Raw genomic sequence first — 11,887 nt, 5'->3', positions numbered from 1 at the left:
ACACTGTAAATCAACTATACTCCAATAAAAAAAAAATCACTCCAAACCTTGCGTGGTAAAATGGAGGGCCTTTTCGATACAACACTGCAAAGAAAAAGAAAGAAAACGTGTAACCACTCGAAATCAAAGTCTCATTTTATACTTATAAAGTATTTTCTTCTTCAAACACCCAGTGCTCTCTATGTGGGTAACCCGTAATACACCCTGTGGTCTATTTTTAAAACCCAAACTGTCTTTTCCCCTGGAACAAAAATTAGCAAAGCAAATCTGTTGCCAAGACCCTAATACCCTCGTCCCACCTGCACCCCACAAATGAATTCCAAATCCAAGTATAAGCAATTTTTGTCCTGTTTCTTGTCTTACACTCTCCAGAGAGAGAGTGTGAAATCATGTCAAGCATGTCAAGTTGGTATAATAAGAACCAACATTCAGTTATTCATTTCAAATCTTTTGAATCGTCATTCAGGGTCTGAGCTCCTCTGGCCGGTACAGGATAGGTGCTGGTGCTAAAGATGAATGAGACTCATGCCTACTTTTAGGAAATTCAAAGTCAAGTGGGGAAAAAGTCACATAAGCACACACGCCACTCGGAGACCCGCCTGCCTACCTCATTCAGTCTGTGGAGGTCAGAGTGGCTGGCCGGGGTCTGCCGTGGACTGTGGAAGTGCAGGCGAGCCCTCGGGGGCACACAGCCTGTGGCAGCGTGCGGAGATCTGCCCACCAGATCTGTTTGCTCTCTCTCCAGGCACGTGAGAGACACCGTATCAGCCTCCCAGGCAGCAAGGAGTGGCTGTGTGTCCCGGGGCACTTCCTGATTGGCCCAGAAAACCCTCCCTGGCACCGAGCCTGTGCTTGTTCCTTTGTGAGGCCGAGTGAAGCTCATGGGACCACAAGAAGAAGCCAGGCCCCTGCAGTCCCTGTGGGAGTTGGTCCACCTACCACTCAGACACTGGCTTTGGATTTCACATGAACAGAATTAACTTCTAGTGTTAATTAAGCCCATGAAATCTGGAATTTATATGTAACTACAGCCGCAGGAATCACCTTAACTAACAATTATATCCGTGAGCTTGTGCAAAAACCAAGGCAGAAAAGCTTTGTTTCCTTCGAGGAACTGGCAGAACTTTTCCTTTTGGGCATAAACCCGGTATTTAATCACGTTTCCCTTTAGCTCACGCACCACGAGGTCAGAACAAGTTTAGGACCCAATGGATGATACAGTAACCCTTCACGTATATTTTCCATGGTCACCTTTCCTTCTTATGAACATATTTCCTATTTAAATTGTATTTAAAGTATTTGGCAAGTCAGCTCAAATTCACTGTGTAAGGGCCCACATTTAAGTAAATATCTAAACACCCATTTCTCAATTTCTGGGGATGTGGTGCAGTGGAAGGAGACCCTGTACCGGGATGAGACTGAATTCGGGGTTCTGTTTTGGCCTGATCTCTGCCACTCCTAATTGTGTCGCTTTAAACACATTATTAACTTCCCTGAGCCTCAGTCTCCAAAATCATAAAATGAAGACGAGGGGAAATTAAAATCTTCTCTAGCCCTCATATGCTAGTATCTATGGTCAGTTACACATCCTTCACCTCAGATGCATCTGGAAGGTGACACAGCTTGAAAGCAGCTCCGACCCCCAACTCAGGCCATTCAGATGCCCGACTATGATGGAGGTGCAGCTTAGGGGTTAAAGGCATAAACATGGCATCAGTCAGACCCCAACTCAAGGCTCAGCAGTGCCAAGACCATATGATGACACTTATGTTTCAATCTCCTTATGGAAAATGGGGGCAATAATGCAGGTGGAGGTGCTCGAAGAGTTACCCATGATAAATAGAGATTACGATGATAACAGTGTATTCAGAGGGGAAAATGAAATAGTTTTACAAAAATGCCTCCCAGGTAGAAAGATGAAAGCTTCAGAAGTCTAAGAAATAGTGGGTATTTAAAAATAAAGTCTGAACGAAGAGGGAGAAGAGAGGAAACGTGCTTTCTCACACTAACACCAGACGTGACGTGCGGAAGGAATGATAGAGTCAGAACACAGTGATCAGGGCAATAATCAATTTGGGCAACCACTGTTAACTACTAGGGAACCAGATATTCAGTGTCACCCTACAAGTCACTTGTGAACTACAAAAGGAAAAGCACAGACACCCGACAATGGCTGCCCTATTTTAAAAATAAAAAAAATTATTTTTATAAAAATAAAACACAATAAAAAACGGCATCACCAGCAGTAGGACAACCTGACATCAGGCACCCCTGGACGTGGCCCAGTGAGGACACACATCACCCGTGCTTGCAAAAAAACGGCAAGCCCGAATCTAACCATGAGGAAGTGATCAGACATACCTAGACTGTGGGACACCCTACGGGACTCTTCAAAAAAAGTCAACGTCACAGAAAACAAACAGGTGGAGGGACTCTTTTAGATTAAAAAAGACTGAGGAGACTGCAGTGGTTGAACGGTGGCCCCTAAAAGATATGTCCACGTCCCAATCCCTGGGACCTGTGAATGTGACCTTATTTGGAAAAAGGATCTTTGCAGAGATTGGAGGGATGGAGCCACAGCCAAGGAACAGCTGGCGCCACCAGAAGCTGGAAGCGGGAAGGAAAGGAGGGAGCACGGCCCCGCCAATGCCGTGGTTTCAGACTTCCGGCCTCTAGACCTTCTGCTGCTTTAGGTCCCCAGTTTGTGGTCATTTCTCATGGCCTCCCTAGGAAACTAAAAGTGGTAAATGCACTCAATGTGACAAATGAATCTTGAGTGGAGCCTGTCAAAAAAATCAAAAACCAAACGGCCACAAAAGACATTGTGGGGACAAGTGGGAAAACTGAAATATGGACTGGATATTTTTGATGATATTGTATTACCGAATAATTAATTAATATTAATGAATAATCAATAATGAATTGTTAATTATTCTGATTAATATTAATGAATAATTCTGATTTCTCTTAGGTATTATATGATGCCATAATTATGGAGGAGAATATTCTCAGGAGTTGCATGCAAAAACACTTATGATTTAATATGGATTATGTGTGCAAATGTGGAAAATGTTAACAAAAACATTTAAAGTCTGATTAGAAGAATAAGCCAAGAGGGTGGCTTGGGAAAGAACTGAAGATGGGGATGGGAGGAAGGTGCACCTCCCTGCTCTGTGAGGAGCACAGGGCCCCAGTGCCTCTCCCCGGGGGCAGAGCCAGCCACCAGCTCTGGGCCGATGCCACGACCAGCGATGGTTCTTCTCTGGACATCCTGTAACTCTGCTGGCTTCTAACGGCTCCCCTCCTTCTACCTGTTTTGCAACTTCTAATTTGCAGGGAGCTGGGGAATCACATGGTCAAACTCAGTCCACGTGGACCCAAAATTGGAATGGGTGGGAATGCGTAAGACAAAAATAGAAGGCTGGAGTTGGTTTTCGGCTTTCTGGCTGGCAATGTTAGTCAGGTGTGGTGGGAAGTACACAGAGCCGGGACCCAAACAGCCCTAACCTCTGTACTTAACCAGCTGCGGGACCCTCGGCAACTCCCCTGACCCTTCGAAACCTCAATTTCCTCAGCTACTGAAGGAGGTGAGCGCCACACCCCTCACGGAGCGTGAAGATGAAATAAGACGGGAGAAGAAAAGCACCAAGGCACCTGGTGCTTTTGGCACCTGGTCACCATACGAGCCAGCAGCAGCTTCTGGGGTGGGGGGGATGTACGGAAAGGCTCCCAAGTGATTTCTGGCCTGTTTTTCAGCACAGGGCAATCAAGGTCAACTGGCCCAGCAGCTGTGCCTGATTTGAGATCTTATCACCTGTTCCAAGCGCTGCTCCTGGAATGAAATCTGATTGACAAGACTTAGTCAAGGGAAGGGTTTCCCTGATAAGATGTGAATTTCCTAACGGCCCTTTGTCATGAGTCATTACCTCTGTGAGCAGAAACAATTGTTAAGGGAGCACGTCCTGGGTGTAGCCTGTGTCGGCAGTTCTAGGGTATGTGTGATCACGTCACTGGCCTTCAAAATTAAAATGATACTGTTAAAAGACCAGCAGCACCATGTAGCCATGCCTGGAGAAGAGGTCAAGTTTAGGAAGCTGCTCTTCTCACCCCAGGCTAGCACAGCTCCTGAATTCTCCCTAAAGCAGGAGATGTGAAGACACCCTTCATGGCACTGCTGGGCCAGAAACCTGGTCTCAGGCTAATCACACAAGCAGTTCCAAGGGCACGATACACCCCTCCTGGGGCAAAGCCCTTGGGGGGCTGGGAAACAGCAGTTGATGTATTTCTTTTCTTTTTAAAAGTCTGTCCATCTGTCTGTCCTTTCATCCAGCCTTATAAGGCAGTTTATTTTTAAATGCGGAAAGTTTTCTCTACTCACCATCCACAAATACGGCTTGAGTACTGAAAACACACGCAATAAGGTATGCTTACAAGGCACTCAACAGAGGTCCCTCCCCCGGCAACGTTTTGTTTTTATTTTTTATAAAGAAGATGCTGTCTTATAAAGATGTTGTTATCCATGTTACATGATGAGTGAACGGAAGCCCAGAGAGATGAACTGACCTCCCTGAGGTCACACAGGTAGTAAGACATGGAACCGGTGTGAGCCCGGAGAGCTCTTTCCGTTACCCCTACCTCCTCAGAGCGCATCACTGTGGCCTGGTCGACTGGAAAGTTCTGCTCAGGTTTCACCCATTCGGTGAGCACACTGGCCTGCCAAGCGCTCACACGGAGCGGCTATTCTCACAGGGCAGGAAAAGGAGAGCAGGACGGGGAGCCAGTGGCGGCAGTGCAACAGCTACGTCACTTATTGAAACGCTGTGACCTGTGGGCCACGCAATCATCTGGAAACCTGGCAAACTAATCTCGAGCTGGTCCTGATCATTCTGTCCGCAGGGCTGGTCAGGTCAGCTTCCCTAACTACTCCCTCTGCTTCCATTCCCGTCCCCTGCCCCCCGCCCCCCGCCGTCTATTAGTAAGAAAGTACACAAAGGTCCCACTAAATCAAGTTACCGAATATGTCACTCCTTTGCTCAAAATCTCCCAGGACTTCCAATAACCAGAATAACACCCCAAGTCTTTGCCCAGCCCCACGTGATCTTCCCCAGACATCACCTCACGTCACTCTCCCCCTCGGACCTCTAAGTTCTAGACGCACTGTCCTCGTGCTGCTCCTAAGTCCTGCCTCAGGGCCTTTGCACTGGCTGCTCCTTTGTGCCTTGGGTATTCTTCCCCAGACTGTCAAGTGACCTGTTCCCTCACTGTAGTCATATTTCTGTTGTTGTTTGGGGCACATCTTTTCAGAGAGTCCCTTTCCTAACCACCCTAAGTTTCTTTTTTACTCTCTGTTCCTTTACTCTGCTTTATTTTTCTTAGTACCCTGAAATTACAGTACGTATTTATGTGTTTGCTTGTTTGTTCCCCACCCCTGCCCCGCCCCAGCATGTGAGCAGCTCCACCCAGGCAGTTTTGTCTGTCTTGTGCACCTCTGTGTTCCCGGCACCTAAGAAGATCTGGCTCACACAAGACCCTGAGCAATTATCTGGTGAATGAGGTGCTCAGCAGGTCCCAACTCCCTCCTATAAATAAAGATGAGGGAGGCAGTACTGTGTAGAAGTTTCCAAGGGCCTGGCCTCCAGCATTCAAAGCCCAGGACTATGAGTTACTGACCCGGGAAACTTTTAGGGGCAAATGACCCTTTCTCTCACAAGTTCAGTCTCCCTATCAGAAAAACGAGGATGGTGAGCTCTGATCTCTTAGAACTGCTATTAGGATTAAACGAGGTCGTGCATGTCAACCGTCTCCTACAATGCTTGGCACACAATAAGGGCTCAATAAATGTCAGCTGTGATTATCACCACAGTTCTACAATGATTATTAATGGCATTGCACACAATCTGACAGGTGAGACTACCCCAGAAGATAAGGGACTGCCCTACATCACACGATCACACACTAAAGAGAGGCGGGGGTAGGGGCTGTGGACTCTCTTCTAAGATCTCAGAGCAGAAAAGAGGAAAACATACCCTCCACCCCGATCCAAACATGATTATCTAAGGCAGGAGGACATCCATCATCTCAGGAAAAAACAGCAACAGCACATATAACCGATTCGATTTTCACCCCAGGATCTGATGTGAACCCTGGTGCTCACACCTGCCAAGCCAAGAATCACTTACGCAAATCAGTTCCGTACTTAAGTCCCGGTTTGGGCACCCAGCCCTTGCTTCGGAAGTGATGGTACGCCATGTACGTAGTCCTGAACGTAGGCTGAACTACGCGGAAGGCGTTCCAGAGCTTCACAATCGTTAAAGGCTCCTACGGTTGTTGGGGGAAAACAAAGCATTATGACATATGTATCCACCCATTACACAGCCGGTGAATCAACAACATCTATACTAAGTGTGAGCAGAAGATAAACAAACACGGTGCCCATGACAAAGGGTTTAACCACAAGATCCAGACCCGTGCTGTCCAGTGTGGCGGCAGCCAGCCACTCCTCTGAACTTAGATGTGTTGCCAGTGTAAAAAAAACACTGAATTTCAAAACTGAGAATGAAAAAAAGAATATAAATTATCCCAGCAATTTTAAATATGTTGGGTTAAATATACTGTGTAAATAATGTAAATCAATTTCAGCTGACTCTTAAAAAAAACCTTTTTAATGTGTCTACCAGAAAATTTAAAACTATGCATGTGGCTCCCATCTGAGGCTCCCATCATATTTCTACTGGACAGCACTGCCCCAGAGGACCTGTGAGAGGCCCCCTTGAGACAGCAACCCTGCAGACTAGAAACAGCCAAGCGAAGCGGGGGAGGGCAGCGGAGGGGCTGCTGGTGGGAGAACAGTCCAGGCAGAGGAATGGGGGCGGGCCGGGTGTCCACCAAAGCCAGAGGGCGCACGTTGCAGCACGCACAGACCCTAATGGGTAGCTGCGGTTTGTCAGGCCACATTCAGAAAAGCCAAAAATAATTCTGTAACATTTTTACAAAAAGATGTTCCATTTAGTGTTTGAAACTAGAACATTTATCGCAAGGCACAAGTCAGTAATCCAACTGCTTCAAAGGGAATTTTGTTGCTAAGGTCGGACTTGAAGACACTGAGAACGGTTCAGAGAACATTCTGATGTGCCAACACAAAAACACAACAGGAAAGACCAGGTAAGTCTGGAAGGTTTTCCGCTTCATTTCAGTGCTGACTAAAACGGCCAGTCCTTCAGTTAGTTGGTTTACGGATCGGTCACTCAATGAGACTTGCTCAGTTTGTCTCAGTCTGAGATTTTAACACCATAAGTATGAGCTAGAGTTGGGTTTTTTTTGTTTTTTCTTTTCTCCTTTAAAAAACAAACAAACAAACAAAACAACCGGTTGTTCCTAAGGTGGAAACTCCATATGTGTGTGGTCTTGAAATCCACCCCCCTCCAAAACAAGCAACAGTCTTGTGGAGAAGGCTGAACTTCTGGCTTGGACAGCCCACCGAGTTTCAGAGGCTGAGGGTTCTACGGAGCAGCTGGAATGCCCCGACAAATGTCAGTGAAGGCCCAGGGGAGGAGGTGGGGTGGGCTAAGGACGGCCCCCCTCTCAGACAATAGGTCACCCGTCAGCCAGACACCCGTTTCCAAACCACTGGGATACTCATGAAGGGGACTTACACAGTTAGAAGCGGATGAATGACAAAATACGTACCCCCAACAACAGAATAAAATGTATTTTCTCTGTTCTAATGTTCTGCTTACCTTTTTCATCTTAATTTTAATTTCACGTGAATTATTTTGAACAGGTATTGTATTCACATGGGCCAAAATTCAAGAAGTACAAAAGTGTACGGTGAAGTCTCGCCTTCCACCCAATTCCTCTACCAGGAGGCAAGCACTGGGATTAAAGTTCTGCTAAGGGCAGCAGGATACAGCACAAAATCATGGGCTTTGGAGCTGTCCTGACATAGGTTCAAATACTAATTCTAACCAGACCAGCTGTGTGACCCTGGGTGAGTTACGTGTTTCCTCAGCCTCAGTTACCCCGTCTATAAGTCTTTACAGGCGCAAGTTGAGGACCAGAAGTACTGCATATAAAGTTCCCAACTCACAGCCTTTACCGAAGCAGGTGCTAAAACACGGCTAGTTTCTATCTTTGCTGTTAATTTTTGGTACCGCTCTGACAGATTTCCTGATCATTATAGAAGATACTGCTATCCTCCTAGTCTCTGGGAATGAAATTCAGTCTGAAAGGGTCAAAGCTGGCTTTTGCCTGAACAATCCCAATTCAGGACCCAAAGCCTAAACTTAGAGAAAAAATTCAATTCCAATTTTATCCAGTGAAAGTGGACCCATTTGTATTAAAGCAATGGAAATTACTACAACCTGCTTTTAACATCAGGGAAATTTTTTTTTTTTTTTTTTGCGGTACGCGGGCCTCTCACTGTTGTGGCCTCTCCCGCTACAGAGCACGGGCTCCGGACACGCAGGCTCAGTGGCCACGGCTCACGGACCCAGCCGCTCCGTGGCATGTGGGATCCTCCCGGACAGGGGCGTGAACCCGCGTCCCCTGCATCGGCAGGTGGACTCTCAACCACCACGCCACCAGGGAAGCCCACATCAGGGAAATTTTAAGTGGACTGTGTCTGAATAAAACATCTTACCTTCTCATAGTAGATACTTAGACATCCCAGAGCATAGACCAGGAAGAAGGCCTAAAAACAGGGCAAGCAGAAAATGCTCATCAGAAACTTCCACGTTGAGAAATTATTTTACAGACTGATTTCTCTTTGCGTTAAATACAAATTAATGTCCTTATCACCATCCAAATGGTCACATATTTTTAAACATTTAAAATATGTGAAATTCATTTAAATTTCAAGGATTAAAATATGAATGTAATAAAATGGTTTAGAATCAGTACAAAACATTTCTATGAAATTTTCCATGTATTTTTTCTTTATAAAAACCACACGGCTAAGCTGAAAAATGATATAAATAGCAAAAACAACAATAGAAACCTTTGCTCATTGGATTTTCCTCTGTCAAATAACCTTACTAAAGTGAGAAAAGAATTTATAGAAAAAGATAAGTAGAAATTGTGGAAAGTGGGCAACGCAGACTTGGTTTGTGTAAACCAAATGAGTTTCTTGGTCACTCTTGTTGTAAAGTGATTTCCGATCGAGTAAACCCCATCTTTCCATTAACTTCATTAAAAGGCACCATGTTTCACTCACATGGGGAGGCAAGAGGAGCGGCAGACAAGGTCGGGCCCAGTTGAGTAAAATCACACTGACACGGAAATAAAAATAACTTTCTGGCAAAAACAAGACGATGCCCAGCACTGACAACAGCAAACAGGCCCCGGTGTTAGCTCTGCCTGTACAAGGGGATTAGGGTCTGCGTTCATGCCTCAAGAGCTCAGGTGAGGCTGGTCTGTAGTAGTCAGTGACGAAGAAATGGTGGCTCTAAATGCTACTCTTTTTTTTTTTTTGCGGTACGCGGGCCTCTCACTGTTGTGGCCTCTCCTGTTGCGGAGCACAGGCTCTGGACGCGCAGGCTCAGCGGCCATGGCTCACGGGCCCAGCCGCTCTGCGGCATGTGGGATCTTCCCTGACCGGAGCACGAACCCGTGTCCCCTGCATCGGCAGGCGGACTGTCAACCACTGCGCCACCAGGGAAGCCCAACTACTTTCTTTTTTAACATGAGGATGGAAGGTGAGATTTCAGGTATCCTGGAGGGCCCTCTGGTGCAGGTGGCAGCAGGAAGGTGGTCCCTGCCCTGAGCCCTCAGGCTTCTGCTCCACCACAGTGGTACTGAGGGCTTTTTTCCTCCCCGCTCAGGGCTCAGGACTCAAGAGTACACAGGCTGTGAAGGTGCAGGGCTTTCAAGCAGCGACAAGGTCCTGCTAAGGAAACACCTTCCTGACCCTCAGGAATTGCCCCAATCCACCCCACCGTCATCCTCTCCTGGCCACCTGATGACACTTCTCTTTACAGCAGTGGTCCTTTAAGTGTGGTCAGTCTGGGGATCCTGGGGTCCCCGTGACCCTTGCAGGAGCTCTCAAAGTCAAAACCATTTTGTGAGATCAAGGCATTATTGGCCTCGTTCATACTCATTCTTCCCAGAGGCTCCAAGACACGTGACACCACAACAGACTGAGCGCAGCAGCAAATGTGAGAATCCGGGGGACTTCTCTTAAGCCAGGCCTTAAAGTCTTCGCCAAAATGAAAAACAACGCCACTCTTTTCATTGGATTTGTTTTGTTTTGAAAGAATACAGCTATTTTTAATAAAAATAATGTTAATGTATAGTGGGTTTATTATCATTAATTTAAAATGAGTTAATAAACACATATTTAAGTTTTCATGTTAATGTATAATTTGGTAAACGCTGACAGATATAATCCAAGTAAAAATGCTCCTTGGGGTCCTTCAATAATTTTTAAGAGTACAGTGGTTTGAGGACTACTTTATTTATTTATTAAATTTGATTGATTGATTGATTGATTTTTGGCTGTGTTCGGTCTTTGTTGCTGCGCGTGGGCTTTTCTCTAGTTGCGGCGAGCGGGGGCTACTCTTCCTTGCGGTGCGCGGGCTTCTCACTGCGGTGGCTTCTCTTGTTGCAGAGCACGGGCTCTAGGTGTGCGGGCTTCAGCAGTTGTGGCTTGGGGGCTCTAGAGTGCAGGCTCAGTAGTTGTGGCGCACGGGCTTAGTTGCTCCGCGGCAATGTGGGATCTTCCCAGACCAGGGCTCGAACCCGTGTCCCCTGCATTGGCAGGCGGATTCTTAACCACTGCGCCACCAGGGAAGTCCCTGAGAACTACTTGAGTTCTACCCAGATCCAAATCGAGAGCTTCTCTGAAGATGCAGGTGGTTACCTGCCAGGCCCGCTTCTCTGGGTCCAGTGCCCTGATCCTGGCCGCCACTGCCTCCCACCTGGACTTCTGCAAAGGCCTCTGTGCTCCGGCCCTGCAGCCCGTCCCCTAGGCCAGCCCGAGCTACCTTCTCAGCACGTGAAGGCCCCTGGCTCCCAGGTGTCTCGTGGCACTCGCCCGGCGCTCTCCCTAGACGGTCGCTTCACTTCCGTCCCCGGACACACTGAGCTCACTCCTGCCTTCGCCTTTGTAACTGCTGCTCCCACACCCAGAGTCAAAGGTCACTCCTCAGAGAGCTCCTCCCTGACCACCCAGTTTGCGTGACCCCGTCCCGATCGACTTCCTTAGAGCATTTATGTTCGCCTGAAAGTGTCTTTCTTAAGTGTGTCTCTCCAGCTAGAATGTAAACTCTGTGAGAAAGAAACTCTGCCTGCCGTGCCCTTGACCTAGAAGGGGCTCAATGCTTGTGCTGAAAGAATAAAGAAGCAGGTGTGGATCCCACCCATGGTCTGGAGCACGTGGCCAGGCTACCCAGGGCAGGTCTCCCAGTTCCGTTTCCTCAGGGTGGACACTGTCCTGCTTCTCCTTTAGCTACCAGTGACAGCCTGCCGCTTGCTCTCCTGTGGCCCACTACTTATTAACGCAACACACTGCTTTTTCAGACGGATACAGATGGTGGCCAAAAGGTGCAACAGAAAAGAAAACGTGGTTCCTCAAAAAGCCAAGTCATTCTTTTCGTTTCGTTTTCCCTCAACTTTCCCTTCTGGGTTCACAGTGGTAGAACAGGAAGACACTCTGAGATAAGCAGACCTGGGCTGAAATCTCATTAGCTTGGAAGTATCACTTAAACCCTCCCACCTCATCTAGAAAATGGGGATGATCAAGCCTTCTTAAAGATTTAATGAGGTTAGATTTCCTGAACACTTACAAAGACCATGCTGGGAGTTCCCTGGTGGTCCAGTGGTTAGGAGTTGCTTTCACTGCTGTGGCCCAGGTTCAATCCCTGGTCGGCGAACTAAGATCCCACAAACCGCA

At 47.2% G+C, this 11,887-nt stretch overlaps 1 protein-coding gene across 6 annotated transcripts in view; it reads right to left on the bottom strand.

The window, feature by feature from the left end:
• Positions 1 to 11,887, bottom strand: part of TSEN2 (tRNA splicing endonuclease subunit 2) — an 88,190-nt gene that overhangs the window by 26,644 nt on the left and 49,659 nt on the right. For 5 of the 6 annotated variants that reach the window (XM_089919735.1, XM_089919737.1, XM_089919736.1 and 2 more), the window contains 3 exons: positions 8,639 to 8,689; positions 6,180 to 6,318; positions 48 to 84 (listed from right to left, as the gene is read on the bottom strand). In XM_089919735.1, coding sequence (XP_089775861.1) covers positions 48 to 84; positions 6,180 to 6,318; positions 8,639 to 8,689 — 227 coding nt within the window. The remainder of the gene's footprint in view (positions 1 to 47; positions 85 to 6,179; positions 6,319 to 8,638; positions 8,690 to 11,887) is intronic. The other variant, XR_016394764.1, reaches the window with a different exon arrangement.

The sequence above is a fragment of the Delphinapterus leucas genome, chromosome 10 (assembly GCF_059928025.1).
Source record: "Delphinapterus leucas isolate spDelLeu-1000000601 "Yukka" chromosome 10, BTC_Dleu_Yukka2, whole genome shotgun sequence".
NCBI lineage: Eukaryota > Metazoa > Chordata > Mammalia > Artiodactyla > Monodontidae > Delphinapterus > Delphinapterus leucas.
Note: the sequence above shows the minus strand (reverse complement) of the source record. Positions and strands in the feature narration are given on the sequence as shown.